General features: G+C 36.5%; 1 protein-coding gene across 5 annotated transcripts in view; it reads left to right on the forward strand.

Annotated features, from left to right (window-relative positions):
* The window catches only part of MASP1 (MBL associated serine protease 1), a 1,330,562-nt gene that overhangs the window by 710,930 nt on the left and 601,772 nt on the right, over positions 1 to 17,860 (forward strand). The window contains exon 9 of one of the 5 annotated variants that reach the window (XM_044070398.1): positions 7,736 to 9,024. The exons of 3 other annotated variants lie outside the window; for them this stretch is intronic. In XM_044070398.1, coding sequence (XP_043926333.1) covers positions 7,736 to 7,752 — 17 coding nt within the window. In that variant the 3' untranslated portion in view covers positions 7,753 to 9,024. Of the gene's footprint in view, positions 1 to 7,732; positions 9,025 to 17,860 lie in introns of those variants that run through there. One more of the 5 variants, XM_044070397.1, reaches the window with a different exon arrangement.

A 17,860-nucleotide genomic window follows, 5' to 3' on the forward strand; every position in this document is an offset into this window, starting at 1 on the left:
ATCAGAATGATTTGTTTGACCTGAAAGGAAAGCAGACTCAAGTCACTGTACAAGCAGTCCTCTAATCATAGCCTACCAAAATAGCATATCAACCCTTACGATCCAGTTTGGATTGAATGTCATGTGCAAGAAAGTTGAATTCATGTCACTAGCTCCTGCTTGGTTTCAGTAAGCACAAACATGTAGAAATTAAAATAAAGATGTTCACTGTTTTGCATGATTTCTTGCAACACTAACTTGTATTTTGCTTTGTTTTGTCAGCACTTGTGGTTTTGAGTATATTTTGGCAACGTCTTGCATCATGCATGCATAATCTTTCTGAGTCTCAGTTTGTCACAAAATTTAATATTCTGTGTTTAATACACTCTCCAAGGTCAAGTGGCTTAAAGAGAAAGGCTGTAGTTTTTGCATGTTTTCTTTTATTTTTGGTGTAAGCTTGTACAGCCTCAAAGTTATTATATTTAGAGATCAGGAAATTTGGCCAAATTCTCACATGAGATATGTAGGGATCCATCCCCTTTAGAAGCACTCTTTGAGTTTATTATGATGTTATTATTTATGACATGTTGTGATAGCAATGTTGCATAGTTTAGACTTTGCAGTTTTGCAAAATGACTATATAATCTCTATGAGACTCACAATTTCATTGTGAACCATGATTCTTGAAAAGACACATCAGGTCCATGAGCAGTTGTCTATATTGTATATCTATGTCACTGAAATAATGATTCAGTCAACATGCTACATGATTATCTGTAATTCCATGTGGTTTAGTCTGCCCCAGGAGCGTGACTATCCATTGGCTCATATTCTATATTTTCAAATCTGTAAATATTGAAACAGAAACATCAAAATCCAAAGGCAGTGCTTCTCACTGTTTTAAGTATTACTTTTAAAACATGGATCTTCAGTATTTCTCATTTTAGTTTTAAACCATGCATTTCTGGAAATGTTTGGGCAGAAGGTGAAACCTTGATGTACATTTTGACTTCCTAAAGTACTACAGCTCTTTGAGTAGTCAAAATTCAGCTGTGGAATGCTGCTGATGAGGACAGAGAACTCTCCATGTAGTGTGCACCATTGTTCTGTGGGGACATGACCATGGAGTCAGTGTACTTATCTAATGGGAAGGGTCTATATTAGAAGCACGAATGGCTGGAATATCGACAACCTCTTGATCGACACGTATGTGTTGAAAAGCCATTTCAGTGAATTGCCACATCATCAATTTCATTCCATGGGAAAGAAATCAATAGGTCAAATACAAAAAACACAATATAAAAAAGAAATTAAAGATGTGGCCATTCGCTGAAAGGGTCATTTGACACATACGTGTTGATCAAGAGGTTGTCGACATTCCGACCATTTGTGCTTTTAATATAGACCCTAATGGGAATGGGGTGAAAGAGCACCACATTAGTGAAAGCTTAGATAACTTGACAGTGGAAAAATGCTTTTTTTTTTTTTTACTTTTAGTTAACATTAGTTTCTGTGTGACATAAAAATTAATTAATTGAATGTGGTTGCTGATGTTTGAGGTTTTGATGTTTAGTTATAGATTCCTTATCCACTGAGGCCTGTCTCTTCATTCACCACCATTTTCCTATAAGTCTGGAGCTCTGTAGTTCTGCAAAAAATAAAAATCATATGTTAAGAGACTTTCTGCACTGCAAAGAGAACAAACTTCAAAATAAATAAAAAATATCTATAAACATTAATCACAAAACAGGAGCAATATTAGCTTCCATTATATCCCCATTATACCTGCATTCTTGAAGAGGTATGTATGTATGTATGCATGTATATATAGGTTCATAAGTTCATAGGTATGTACTAGGCTAATGGCCCCGGAGCCTTTACAAGCCTAGCCAAAAAAAAATCCCCAGGCACCGTGCCTCCCGATGTTAGTTCACAGTGACCCTATCCAGTAGGGCAACTGGAGTGATCCCTAGGTTGAACTTCCTGTTACCCATCCACTCGTCAAGATTTCTCTTGAAGAGGGCCAGCGAGGTGCTCTGCTTGACATGAATGGGGAGCTTATTCCAGAGTATGGGCAGTCTTTGGGAGATAAACCTGTCCCTCCAGCATGTTCTGTTAATTGTGGTAATGAGGTTTTGATCTCTGAAGCGTGTGGCGTGAGGAGATTGGGATTTCTTTAGGTGTAGCATTTCAAGTAGGGCTGGGTTGGACATGGCTTTGTAAGTCAAGCAGAGATCACCTCTAGGTAGACAATAAGAGACTGAGAACAGCTGAAGTTTCTTGAGTCAGTCTATGTAGGACATGTGTATAAGGTCTCTGATCCATTTCGTGAGGTACTTTTGTGGCCTCTCCAGCTGTTGTCAGTATCTGGTCAGGTAAATGCCAAACAGGGCATTATATTCGATGATTGGTCTAATGAGGCATGATTAGAAAGGGATGATGACCTCTTTCTTCCTGGATGCAAAACCTTTAGTTATAAGATGTGCCATGTTGAAGGACTTTCTGAACGCAGTGGCAATGTGGTGATCGAAGGTGAGATGGCTGTCGACTTGGGTGCCCAGATTTCTTATGGCCCCTTCAGTGTTCAGTGAGTTCCCATCAATGTGGTAGTTTGTGGGAACTGAGTGTTTTCAAAAGGGGATGATAACGCATTTTTTGGCATTAAGCTTCAGAGCATGGTTTCGACACCAGTCATTGGTCTCAGACAGGCCCTTTTGTAGGATATCTGCATCACTTGGGGAGTTGATAATGACTCCTAGTTTGTAGTCATCATGAACTTGGTTAGCCAGAGTCCTTCTGTGTTGGCCTGGACTTCTGAGAAGTAGATGCCAAACAGGACAGGGCCCAGGACCGAGATCTGTGGGACTCCACACATGACTGGTCAACAATCTACAACTTTCACTCTGTGGGTGCTGTCTTTGAGCCAACTTGCAACACACCTAGTGATGTAAGGATTGATGCCTAGTTTGGTGAGTTTATCAATTAAATCTGAGTGGAGAGTGGTATCAAAGGCATTGGCCAGGTTGAGGTAGGCTGTATGCACTGCCTTACCCTCATCCACAGCCTTGGTGACTGCCTCAAAGAAGTCAACCAGGTTCAGCAGGCAGGATCCCCCCTTGACAAAGCCAAACTGTGTGGGGTCAAGAGTTTAGAGATCACCTATATCTTTGTTAAGCAGGTCCATGATGCAGATTTGACTGCAGATTTGTCTCTACTTAACCACAGAACATTGTATTCAAATATATGTATTTAGCCTGCATTTAGGATTGCAGTTTACTATTTGTCAATATTCTAACACATTTACATGTTTCATGAGCTGAACCCCGAGTACTGGATGAAATAGCAGTGGCAGTCCTGTTGTTAAGTAGAGGCAAATCTGCAGTCTGGCACTATAATGTAAGGCAATCATTTTGTAGTGGACGAAGAGAATTAACAAATCTACAATCACCAGTCACCCAAAGACATTAAAAATATTCATAGTTATGCAACCCATTTTTCAGAAACAAGAACTGAGAAATTTGTTCAAACAGTAAAGACACTGTACCCTCCGAAGTATATACTTTGTTACTGGCAATACTGTTAAATATATCTAACTGAAAGGTGATGTATTTATGGCAGGCTCCTACACTAAGTTTCAAGAGCACAGACTTAGTGCAAGAATAAATGTGCAGTTATAAACCAATAATTCAACACATTCATTAAAACAGTGTATGATCTACTGTACATAACAACATGGGGGATATTATCTCCTAGTTCATATGTAAACTCTAATGTGATGTCCAAACATGTAGTTTAAAAGAAGAAAAGTAATGCAGCCATTTATAACTCCAAAAGTGAGGATGTATCTACAGTAATTGTCTTAGTCTGGATAGAAATAATTGTAATACATGCAGTACATTGATTATGCTCCAAAACTAAGGGAAAATAACCTCCCTATAATAAACTTGTTACAAGTTCTTGCATGTGAACCTTGCTGTTATTAGATGGCCTTTTACTACTGCACAGACAGCAGTCATGACAGTACAGCATCAGAAGCCTACAGATACTGTAACTTTAGAAGCTGTAACATGCTTTATACTGCCAGACAAACAACCAGAAAACAAGAAGTGTCTAGTATTATCTAAATTTATTCATTGCTCAGAGGTGCACTTCACTTCTAGTGGCCATTTATTCAGCAACACAGCTTTTAAAACTTCCGGATACTTCACTATACTATACATTTTTATTAGTAAGTACATCATAACAACTAAAAAGCCTTGTCTATTACAAGTAATTGTGGCTGTGTCTGATCATGACATCACTTTATGTGTTCTTAGAATCTGTTTCTTAAATACATACATATCAGACTGGTTATGGCAGATGACATGATCCTAATCCTCTGCATTAGACAATAGAGGTAAAATGACTGATATCTATGCTAATAAGCTTTGTGTTTATCAAAAGAATAAAGCTTGAAATCTCCAATATTGCTGGCTAGATGAAACCAGATAGCATTCCTTTACTTGTTTACTGGGAAAAGTAGTCCTCTCATGAAGAGAATAAATAATGTTACACATTTTATATGGTACCAGGAAAGAAAATAGTCCATTATATCTGCCCTATTCCATTGCAGACTGCCCATGTGCTTGCACATTTTGTACGATAAATTGCACTTCTTAGTCACATTTGCTGTCAGTCACAGCTGTTATAGTTGTGTGTGTGTGTGTGTGTGTGTGTGTGTGTGTGTGTGTGTGTGTGTGTGTGTGTGTGTGTGTGTGTGTGTGTGTGTGTGTGTGTGTGTGTGTGTGTGTGTGCGTGTGTGTGTGTGTCTGCCACTGAGGAAAACTAAGACAATTGACAAATTCAGGATTTCACCTGTTAATGATTTATTGCAGCTCACATCTGCAGTCATCACATCAAGTCTTGTTACAATTTGAAGCAAACAACTCAATCTAAATATTTACTATCAAGATGAGGTGGAATGAAGGTCAGATTAGCTAGGTGTCTTAGTATATCTCTTTTAAAATGTTATTGTCCCCTCAATATGTTAGATGTATCAGATATTATAATCAGCATTTTGTATCGAACACCTTTCTTGTTTTGTCACACTTAGCCACAGCATTTATTAAACCAGTTTTGTTTCATCATGCCTACTAATTCTGCAGACGATCGATCCTCCATCTTACTCTGTGCATAATCTCACCTAATGTTGCTCCAGAGTAGCTTGTACCTAACTCTGTTCAATACTGTATTTCCTGCATTTAATGTATTACCAATTCCCAGCTAGATGTTTGGGTTACCACTGTCTTATATGCTGCTTATTTTTAAGCTATTGTCTTTGCGATACCCTTTATAACTGTAAAACTCTTTTTGTTGTATGGAGCTTTTCTCCCCAGGTCTCCACTGAAAATGGGCTTCTAGCCCAGCTGGACTTTTACCAGCTAATCAAATGTAAAATAAATAAATGAAATCTGCAGAGGTACAAGTCATCACCACAATGCTCAGATTTAATAGTATTTAATTGTATATATCATACATTTGTTTTCAGTGATACTGCTGTGTCAGTACACATTGAAAGTCTATTTGGTCATATATCATTTTCACAAATGTTTATGTGAACAACAGGTTAATTTATGTAAATGTTATTTCTGTGAAATGTCATGTCATTGAATGTCACAACTATACTACTTATATATGTCTGAGAGTTTGGGACTGGAGTTGCCATCTTGGTTTGAATTATGTCTGAAGATTTGGTTTGGATTTCAATAATGGTTAGGATTAAGATTGTGATTATATTTAAGTTTAGGGTGACCAACAGGAGAAAACCTATATCTAGCTGTATGGCCTGTGTTATGGTTAAATTTAAAGGTATGGTGTTTGTAGGTTTTGTGTCCTGTCTGCAGGTTACAGAGAGTTACAGGGAGTTATATCATGGCAGGGATAATACTAAAAATATTGTCTACAATGGATTTTCAAATACAAAATATGGCTATAGAGAAAGTACTCTTTAACTGTATGATTTTCAAAATTAATATTTCTGTATATTTGGATTTCTTATGTGTATCTTTCAAAATCATGACCATGCCAGCACTATAAATAGGTCTGTATCACTTCAGCGAAGTGACAGTTCAGTGAGCAGCATTTCATTGGAAATGTCATTCAACGAAATCTGCTCTTGTGAGAGGCTACAACCTCCCCCCCACTAATTATATATACCAACTCCGAGATCACACTACAGTGGGAAAGGGAACATTTCCAGATCCTCGCTGTACTGCAATCTGAATATGAACAATTCGACAAAAATTTGTTCAATGTAAGTGAACTGAAAATGCCATTCGCTGAACTGAATTTTCACTAAATTGATATAGACCCCCATAAACATTGTAAAGAGAATTTAAACATATCCACATTGCCAGATGAATCAAATATAGGGTACAGTAGGTAGTTACGGCCTTGAACCTGCTGCCATCTGATAATAGATTTATTCTACTAAATTGTTGCTTTCTGAAAATCAGTATTCCCGTGAAATTAGGATACTTCCAATTATTAAGTAATTCACTACTATCCTCAAGTCCTTCGTTTATGAAAAGTTGCAGTTTGAGCTTAGCAACAATAATTATACATATCTACAAAGTGTACAAAATAAAAGTAACATTTTACTCTGAATGTAGTGGTTAAGCAGTACGTTTAGAAATTTTCCAAGGAAAACTTAGAAAGATATAAGAACAACGTCAGGATATGCTTTTGCAGACTGCTGAAGGATTGGAACAATTTTTCTATCAGATTACCTGCTTTTTAAGTAGTAATACGCTGCTGTACTGAAGAAGATGTAAATGAGAATATGTCAAACATGGGGACATTGGGTAGAGGATAAAGAAGTGGTGTGCAAGATGAAAAGGCTGAGAAACAGAGAAAGAAAAACATATTTACTGATGTAACAGACAGTTCTGTTTCATTTGCTGGTGTATAAACAAGTATGTTTCTGCATCACAGGCTGCACATGACTAAAGTCACCATCTTGCTTAATTGCAAGCAGCCCATCCTGAGTAAAGCTTGTATACTTTATTAGTACTTACCTTAAAACTGTTGTCTTTCATCAGCAGCCAGCAGTTTAAACACTTCATTACTAGAAAAGTAGAAACTCTTGTTTACAGGTACCTTCACATTTATTCCTTTCATTGTCTGCATTGATTTAGTATAATAAACTAACAGCTGTAGTTGTTTTTTTTTTAAATCTGTATTCTTCTTCACCTGTTTTTGATTGTACTTAATTTATCTTAAAGTAATTTGAGTCTGAAAATACAGATGGGTTATAAGGAACATATATGATTATCCTGCATGCGATTTTCATTTAATTGTTCTGGTCATGTATTTGCTTTCTTATTCTTCAGCTTGCAATGATTACAACTTGAAACAAAATAATTCACTGATGCAGTTCAATTCAGCTCTTGTTCAAGTGTTCAAAGCAACTGAGGATTTATTGTAAACTGCCTGTAGCACACAGTATAAATAATAAGGTAACTGACATCTGATCCATGTAATTAACAGAGCAATTATGAAATAATTATTTACTAACTGCAATCAAGAACAAAAGAAATATGCTGACTTCACTGCTGTTTCAGTAATTGCACCTATGTATACTTTTATTTCTGAACATGCACTTATCTATTAACAGAATGACTCTTACTTAATTTTCCTGCTTTCTTTTGTTTTTTCATTTGTTTCTGTCTACTTCCATTTTTCCTGTCTTTTCCCAAACTTCTGGTTTCAAAAGAAGATAACAAGACGGTCTGAAGATGATTATGAATCAGTTTGGTCCTTGACATGCATGTACTAAAATATTGCTTGGGAAACATGACATTTTAAATGTATCAAGCACTTAAATCTTCTGCAAGCAAGAGAGAAAGGAAATTGGCAAAAATCAGACCGGAACATTCAACACCAAATGTGGACGAGTAAACTTTATTTTGGAAACAAAGTGTCTTTGATTTTTGTTGCTGAGCAAGATTAAATAATTTATTTACAGGAACTTAAGCATGACTGACAATGATTTCTGATTCAATTTACCAAGTACTTGCTTTCATTGTCATAGTGAGTGACTTGGGAGATTAATCAGTATAGAAAGGTTGTCAGATACAATTACTGCTATCATTTTTAAGGAATCTATCTCTGGTCTTGACCTCATCAAGATAAAGAATACATATGCACAGAAGGTAATTGTACTAAATGTGTACTAAATTCAACTTCCTGCATCAGGTAATACTTTGTTAGTTGTGATTTTCTCACTAAAAGAATGGTGCTGGTTTGTGATTATAGCACAGGAATTAGAAAAGAAAGATTTCAGACTTGACATAATCATGTATTAGGAATTGTATAGATGTAGTTTGGGACAAATGTCCTCTAGCAGGTTGGCAGTTAATTAATTTGCTTCAAGAGGCACTTCGTATACTGCCTAGATTTTTTCCCTTTCATTTATGCATCTGCTGAATCTAGTGCTGACTGTTTATATCCACATTTTCAGGTTCATTCTGATTTCATGTAATGTGCTGGCACACATAAGAACTGGACCACATCTCTCTTTATAGATCAAACAGGAAAAAAAAAACAGCAGGGGCAGATTGCAAAAATGCAGTTATTTAGAGACATAAACAGCAGACTGCAATGGATCATACAGTACTTCCAGGTAAAATAAAGAGTCCCATTCCAGCTGTTATATTTGTGGTGACACTGAGTCGAATGATATTATCCATATGTTCAGAATGCCAGTCACCTTTTTGGATATTGAGCAAATCAGTCTGACATTTTTTTTAGTAAACATAACAATGAGTTACAAAATATTTAATAATTTTGCCACAGTACAGGCCCACATTCATATATTTATGGAATATTGCAGTCATGTGGAAAATGTATTAAGGGTGTAATTATTATATTTTTGATAACTTTTCCATTTATCATTTATATCTAACTGTCATATCCGATTTTAAAATATTACTAAACATTTAATAAAGTGGTACTTGTTTCTAACATATGTGGTCATTAACTTTTTTAATAAAAGCATTTGTTCCACTTTTGACTAAAAATTATGTTGCTCTCCTGAGTGCAATAGCATAACAGAGCAAAACATCTCCAGTCCATTGGCATCCAGGTTTTTCCAAAGTAAAATTATTTAAAATGTTTAAACTTTGCTGCACAGAAATACTGTTATCATTCAACATAAATATGAAAGTATGCCATGATTCATACTGTTTGGTTTACAGCTGGTAGACACTAAAACAAAACTCTAATGAATGATGCAAGCCTCTTCATACCAGTTATCCTATAAGGGCAGATAGCAGTCATAGTCAAAATTACAAGTGCATATAGGAGTTCATGAACTGCTAAAATTTTAGTGAGTCAGCATTGCTACAGACATCATATAACTCTTACCATGGTTTGCTGTTTTGCTCGTGTTATTTATTTTAAACAAACTGTCAGTTACCCACAATATACTGGTATCAGGGAACATGATACATAAAAGGTGGGATAACCTAACTCCTAGGAAGCTATACTAAAATGGGTAACTTCAGATTCAGTTAATAACCTGGTTGGCTGACTGTATGTGTTATTTATTTATTTATTCCTCCTGAAGTAAAATCATTTATTAACAAAATGACTGTATAGGCATGGTGCTATCCCATTTCTTGGAAGGAATATAGCTTTGTGATTTAGAAGGTAAGGAGGTTGCAACAGTTGGGCTAAAATTTCAGGTCCTTATTCTTTTTTCGGATTCTCAACTTTTCCTCACTCAAAAAAGGTACCTTTCTTCTCTTGATGCTGACTGCACTTATCTCTGTACCTGCCTTCTGTCTTTCAGAGCTACCAAAATTAATCACATACAGAAAGAATCATCTGAAATGGGTATCCTCGGTGTCATTTACCATCTCCATAACTTTAATTATCTTCTGTTTGTGATAGTTATTGTGGGTTAAATACAGTGCAATGACTCAAAAAGAAAGTTTTTAGTTTACTGAGTTGTCAAAAGATGGTCTCATCCATAATAGTCTGCATCTAATATTCAGTGTTAGTGTTTTGTTCCAGCAGAAACTGAAGTGGTACATGAAAAAATGAATTTCTTGTAATGAAGCATAAGTGCTTTTTGGGAAGAGCGCTTGCAAGAGTGGCTAAAAAATATTTATAAGAAAAATTTGATATTCTGCTCTCAAAAAGTCTGGATCTCTCTCTCTCTCTCTCTCTCTCTCTCTCTCTCTCTTTTCTTTCAAATCAACTAAGTAGCAAACACATGAAGCATCATTAGAGCTGTACCTGCCCGGCCTATTAGGAGTACAGATATTTCATCATTCCATCTTCAGAAGGTGGAGTTAACTGACAATGCCCCAATTAGGCACTTGCACCAGGTCAGGAGCATTTCCAGGGGATGTGCCAAATTTTGTTTACAAACTCTCCATATTTTCTGTTCCTCTGAAGTAGTCAGCTACATGTCATGTAGAGTTCTGTCAGACAGAAAGCAACTATGTTATGGAGAAACCTTAAGAACGTTGGATAACTTAAAAAGCATTTGGAAATGAAAGGACAATGTGGATAGTTGTTTTTGCACCTGATGAAATAAAGACCATTTAGGCAGTATTCTGAACATTCCTGAAGTACACAGATGAAGCCATAGTATTTAGGATAGCTAAGTGTTTAAGCAAAGAATGCTAAAAAAATTTGTGACCATTGACATTCTTGTTGACAAGACATACCAATGTCTACAGTCAGAGAGGCCTGATCATAATTCTTTTTAGGGTATGGAGCTTTATCAGCTTCAGGCAGTAGTAATTACAGAAAGAGGAATGAGTAGGAATGCAAAGTATTTTACCATCTTTCAAAGCCTTTGAAGTCTAGTAAAACACTTCAGTACTGTTACTGAGATTGAAGGCAGAAATAAACTGCCACTCTGAAAAGCAAAGAGCTTTAAAAGCTGTTTGACATTTTGTTCTGCCACACTTTTACTTCACACACATGTGGCAACGGCATAATGAATTTAAGTTTTCACAGCTTATAAAAGTTGTTTTGCCCTTTACCACTGACATTGTCTTTTGTTTATCCTAGTATGAGAAACCAAACAAATGGTGCAAAAGGTGCTCCACCAAGAACTAAGTAACCAAAAAAGCACCAAAGTTGCGAGTCCTCAGTATAAATTTAATCGAATATTGTTAAGCGCTTTCATCAACAGGTATGACTTCTTCAGAACAAAGGAACAATTTAAAAGAAAAGTTTAAATACACAATACAATATAGCTATTGGTTCAAATCTACCCATTGTTATCAAGGAGAATTCATGGTTCATAAATATTTAACAACCAAGTAACCCAAGGCTAAAAACTGTGTTTACAAAAGAATAAAATCATGTTGTTCACCAACATATTGTTTACAAAAAACTTTTACATATGTAATTTACATGTTGTTATATATTATTAAAAAAACAGGAAAATCATTTATCAGTTGCTTGTAAAATTCATGAACTAACTACAGAATAAAAAATACTTGTTTAAATATGCAAGCTTTTACTTCTGAAATCATATGAAAAAATTGTTGTATCAGTAAATATTTCCCTTGGGAAATGCTACAAGGCATACAAATTTTATTTTCAAACGTATTTACTTTCATTAAACATCCGCAGTGGTGGTGCTGCGGTAGTGTTGTTGCCTCACAGTAAGACACTGTCTGGTTTGATTCTCAGCTAGAGCGTCTTCTGCGTGGAGACATGCGTGAATGGGCATACCTTCATTGAAGGTTGTGTGTCAGGGCTGGTAACTCTACATGCAAAAATCAACTACCAATCATTAGCGGACCGGAGTTCCACTGTGGCGAACCCTAACCGGGAAAAGCCAAAAGACACAACAACAACAACATTTACTTTCAATAAACATCTTAGAATATAGTTAGACTTGTTCTGCCTTTTCTTTTAAAATAGGCAGTATTGTAACATGTTCATTTAATCCTGGTGGGAAATCTGCAGCCAACCTTAACTGCCACAAAAGTTCCTTCTTCTGTAATGCATTTTGCCAATCACCACCTCTCACTTCCACAAATACAAAATTGATAATGGCAAATTTAAAACCTACAAAATTCATACATAACGTGCTGTGTTTATATAGAGCATTAGTCTCTTTTTTGTTTTTTATGTCATATAGATGTTCATATATCCTGGTCTTAAATGGCGTCTCTGTCTCCTACATAGAATGAGGAACAGGTATTACATATAGCTATATATGCCAGCTTACTAGAAGAACAGTTGCCACTTTTTAAAAAAATATAACTTTTATTCTGGTTGTCAGTTGTGATAGAACTATCTTGTAGAATATACGAACAATAGGAACATCTACCACAAGGTTTGCTTTTACCCTTTTTCACTCGGATACCCGTTGAAGTGGAGGTGGAGCAATAGGAATAAAGAAGGAGAAGTCATTCTAGACTTCTGTCTAGCAAATGGCTTGATAGTAGCCAACACATGGTTCAGAAAGAGAGACAGCCACAAGATCACATACAAGAGTAGCCAACATGCAACTCCGGTAGACTTCCTCCTAGTAAGGAAAAGGCACTGGGGTAGAATCCATGATTGCAAAGTCATCCCCAGTGAAACAATCGGTTCACAGCATAAACCAGTAGTTGCCACAATCAGCTGCAAGCAGTGGTCAGAGAAGGCTCTAAGGTCAACAGAGACCAGGCTGAAGACCTGGAAGTTGACTGGAGAGAAAGTACAGCAGTTCAAGGAATTACTCAGGGCTCTAGCACCCCAAGAAGAGGAGGAAATAGGTGGAGTTGAAGAAGAGTGGCAGCGCCTAAAAACAGCATGTGTTAGGACTACAGAAAAGATATGTGGCCGAGCCAGGTATGGAAATAAGGTACATAAGGAAAGCTGGTGGTGGAATGCAGAAGTGCAGGAAGTAATCAAAAGAAAGAAGGAGTACAGGAAGAAGTGGGAGGTTGAAAAGACTGACCAAGCTAGGAAGGACTACTGGTTGGCTAACAAAGAAACTAAGAAAGAAGTTGCAATAGCAAAGAATAGGGCATCAGAGGCATTCTATCAGCTTCTGGAAAGTGACTCAGTAAGGGGCACAAAGAAACTATACCAGGTTGCAAGGCAAAGAAAGAAAGATAAAGAAGATAGTCAAACACCCTTCATAAGGGATTCCAGCAACAACCTGCTTACCAGCCCACAGGACATCAAAGGCAGATGGAAGGAGTATTTCCAGCAGCTTCTGAATGAAGAAAACCCCACAGAAGTGGTACTGCCCCAGAAACAGCATACAATGAGAGTAGAAGAGGAGCCCAGCTTAGAAGAAGTAAGAGCAGCACTAAGGAAAATGAAGTCAGAGAAAGCAGCAGGCTCAGATGAGGTCACAGCAGATATGATAACGATGCTGGGTGAGCTAGGGGAGAAATGGCTCCTGAGGGTACTAATTGCAATGTGGAGAGAAAGGCATATTCCAGATGACTGGAGAATAAGCATACTCATGCCAGTGTACAAGAACAAAGGGGACATCCACAACTGTGGACAGTATAGAGACATCAAACTCCTACCACATTGCATGAAAGTTCTGGAGAGGGTGATTGATAAATGGATACGCAGAATAGTAGAATGTAAGATGGGAGATGAACAATTCGGATTCAGATCAGGATGCAGCACAATTGACCCAATGTTTGCATTGAGACAGATACTTGAGAAGAAACTAGAGAAGAGGAGAGAGTCAAACTGGGCTTTCCTAGACTTGGAGAAAGCATATGACAAGGTCCCAAGAAAGCTGATCTGGGCAGTACTGCGGTGGTTTGAAGTCCCAGAAACATTGGTAGAATTAGTACAGGCTATGTACAAGGACTCAGTGACTCAAGTATGAACAGTGTTTGGCCTCACTGAGGGGTTCCCAGTGGGAGTGGGTGTACACAAGGTCAGCTCTGAGCCCACTGCTGTTCCATACTGGTAATGGACTACAACAGCAAACAGGTTGGAGGGGTCAGAGCAACAAAGCTGCTGTATGCAGACGATGTGGCAGTACAGGCAGACTCTGATCTAGAACTTCAGCAAAGGATAGGAGAATGGAATTCAAATCTAAAGGCACATGGGATGAAACTAAGCACAGATAAGACAGTGGTAATGGCAGCAGATTGGGGAAATCAGAAGAAGCTGAGAATAGAGATAGATGGGAAGATAGTAGAACAGGTAAACAGCTTCAAGTATCTGGGAGGGGTGGTTGAGGAGAAGGGTAGTCTGAATGAAGAGGTCAAAGCTAGATTCAGAGGGGTGGCAGCCAACTGGCATAGAGTGTCAGGTGTAGTATATGACAGAAGAATGCCAAAGAAGCTAAAACGTAAGGTGTACAAGACAGTGGTGCGACCAGTACTACTGTATGGTACAGAAACCTGGGCAGTAAAGGCAGAACAGTTGAAAAAGCTAGAGGTGATGGAAATGAAGTGCCTGAGAAAGGTGGTAGGATGCACACTGCGGGACAGGCAAAGAAACGAGGACATAAGAGCAGAAGCCAAAGTAGCTCCAATTGCAGAAAAGATCAAAGAAAACAGATTACAATGGTATGGGCACATGTGTAGAAAAGCAGAAGACAATCCGGTGAGGGAGATTTGGGACAGACAGGAAGAAGGTAAGAGGAAGCGAGGGCGTCCAGCAAAGAGGTGGATGGATTGTGTGAAAGAAGATCTAAGACAGTCAGGCATGAATGTTGAAAATGGCAGGAGAGTGGCACTGAATCGAGAGAGTTGGCGACAGTTAATACGATACCCCGACCCCATGTAAATGGGAAAAAGGGATGATGATGATGATGACCCATTGAAGCATTGCTCCTCTCTAACAATGATTTTATATTAGGTCCTATTTTTGTAGAAAATAAAGGTTTATCACCAAGTATTCAAAATACTTCACTGTTGGTTTTAAAGATGTTCCAGTTTTTCATTAATATCCCCTTAATCTGAGAATACAAGGGGCTATATATCACAAAGGCTTGTTGGAAGTCGGTTTGATTCTTGACTTCTAAGGTCCTAACTGAGTTGTTAATGTGGTCACCACTTCTACCCAATAAGGGCACATATACATTGCCCCACTTATCCAAAACATCTGAGAGTATAGGATCTATAAAATAGCCAGGATAACCTCTCTCCAGGAACATATCCCTTAAAAATTCAAACTCACTGACCACATCTCTTTTCAGTGATGTCATCCTGGCAATTCTAATGGCCTGACCTTTGATAATACTTTTTTTCTGGAAAGTAGGGTGATGACTGTTAAAATGTAGGTACCTACTGCAAAAGGTATTTTTGCGGTAGATTCTGGAGATATATCCATCCTGTGCTTTTATTATCATAGTATCCAGGAAATTAATCTCTTTTTCATGAAACTGAAAGGTGAACTTCAGAAAATCAGTGGTTTCATTTAAATACTGAATAAATACAGGTATTTTGTCTGAATTCCCTTTCCATAATATAAAAATGTCATCCAGAAATCTACCATAAAATATTATATTTGACAGGAAAAACTCACTTTGAAAAACATGTTTAGTTTCCCATCCCAATAAAACCAAATTTGCATATAGGGGGGCACATGCCACCCCCATAGCTACACCTTTTAGTTGTTGAAAATATTCCCCCTCAAAATAGATGTAATTATTTTCCAATATAAGATTCATGAGTTCACATGTTAACAAAACTTCATCAGTAGTAAAAGACAAACTAGCAAGAAGTACTTCAAAATATCGTAACCCTTCTTGTTTAGGAATACTTGAAAATAAGTCCTGTACATCTATAGTTAGAAAAAAACATTCAGGAAACCACAATTCTTTCTTTAATTTACCAAGAAAATCCCATGAATCCTTTAATAAATAAGGATATTTTTCCACAACATGTTTTAATTTTCTATCAATGTATACTGCCAAATTGTGAGTTTTAGAGCCAGCAGCTGCTACAATTGGCCTAAAGTTTGTTTTTTCCAGGTTCTTGTGTATTTTAGGTATACCAAAATGAACCGGAATCTTGGGGTATTTGTTCATGAGAAAATCATAGTCATTTCTTGATATCCTCTGGTCCATAAGATAGTCATGCAAGTAGCTGTCTAATCTTTGATATGAGATATGAATCTAATTTTTAGAACATAGGGAATAATTGTCCACATTGAACAAAATGTTTTGCATAACATTTGTATATTCCTCTGAATTATATAAAATAGTCCCTCCACCTTTGTTAGGTGTCATAATGCATATTCCCTTATCTTCTCTGAAAGTCTTTATAAGATTTCTTTCCTCATAGTTTAAATTTGAATATGTTTTCTTTTTCTCTCCCGACTTGCTATTTACACAATATGACAACTTGTATTATAAAATTATCAATAGGGTTGACAAGAGATGTGATGGTATATTTAATAAAAAAGTGAAGAAGTTAGAAAGAGATTACAGGCAGTACAAACAATGTAGAGTGTATCCAACAGATAAACTAGTCTTTACAGAGGGTGTACATGGCCCGACGACCCGTTTGCCAGCTGAGGAGTTGGACAAAGTCAGTTTAAATTTTAACTTTGACTTAGAAACTGAAGACTATAGGGAAGATGATGCCAACCACATGGGAGATTATCAGGATTTTCTGCTCCCAAGATGCTCAGAGAGAATAGCAAGCTGCAATCAGGAGGTATACAAAACATACAACAACGTGACACAGAAGTACAAGGGTTGCCCCAGGTGGTAGATACTTTAGATTTAATAAAGTCTAAAGATGGAATTCAATATACTTTAAATGGATTTAATATATGTAATTACACTGGAATTAGTATTACAAAATATTTTTTTTCTTTATTTTCCAAAGGGTTTAAATTTGTTCCAACTAAAACACCTGATATAGCCATGGTGATGGTTGATTTACAGCTATATTTGAGAAAATTAAACTTGAATATAATGTTTTCAGATAAAACTACCAAAAATAAATCTAAAGAAATTCCTAAAAAAATATTTTCAATCCCCTTCTGCATCCATTGGTCACTGCTTATGAAAAACTAGTGAAAGAATATATATATATATATATATATATATATATATATATATATATATATATATGATATATATATATATATATATATATATATATATATATATATATATGTAAGGTATGGGGAGAGAAAAAAAAACATATTCAAATTTAAACTATGAGGAAAGAAATCTTATAAAGACTTTGAGAGAAGATAAGGGAATACGCATTATGACACCTGACAAAGGTGGAGGAATTATTTTATATAATTCAGAGGAATATACAAATGTTATGCAAAACATTTTATTCATTGTGGACAATTATTCCCTATGTTCTAAAAATGAGATTCATATCTCATATCAAAGATTAGATAGCTACTTGTATGAATATCTTATGGATCAGAGGATATCAAGAAATGACTATGATTTTCTCATGAACAAACACCTCAAGATTCTGGTTCTTTGTGGTATACCTAAAATACACAAGAACCTGGAAAAACCACCCTTTAGGCCGATTGTAGCAGCTGCTGGCTCTAAAACTCACAATTTGGCAGTATATATTGATAGAAAATTAAAACATGTTGTGGAAAAATATCCTCATGTATTAAAGGATTCATGGGATTTTCTTGGTCAATTAAAGAAAGAATTGTGGTTTCCTGAATGTTTTTTTTCTAACTATAGATGTACAGAACTTATTTTCAAGTATTCCTAAACAAGAAGGGTTGCGATATTTTGAAGAAGTACTTCTTGCTAGTTTGTCTTATACTACTGATGAAGGTTTGTTAACATGTGAACTCATGAATCTTATATTGGAAAATAATTACATCTATTTTGAGGGGGAATATTTTCAACAACTAAAAGGGGTAGCTATGGGGGTGGCATATGCCCCCCTATATGCAAATTTGG

This window comes from Protopterus annectens, chromosome 4.part1, assembly GCF_019279795.1.
Source record: "Protopterus annectens isolate FY-2018-M chromosome 4.part1, PAN1.0, whole genome shotgun sequence".
Lineage (NCBI taxonomy): Eukaryota > Metazoa > Chordata > Ceratodontiformes > Protopteridae > Protopterus > Protopterus annectens.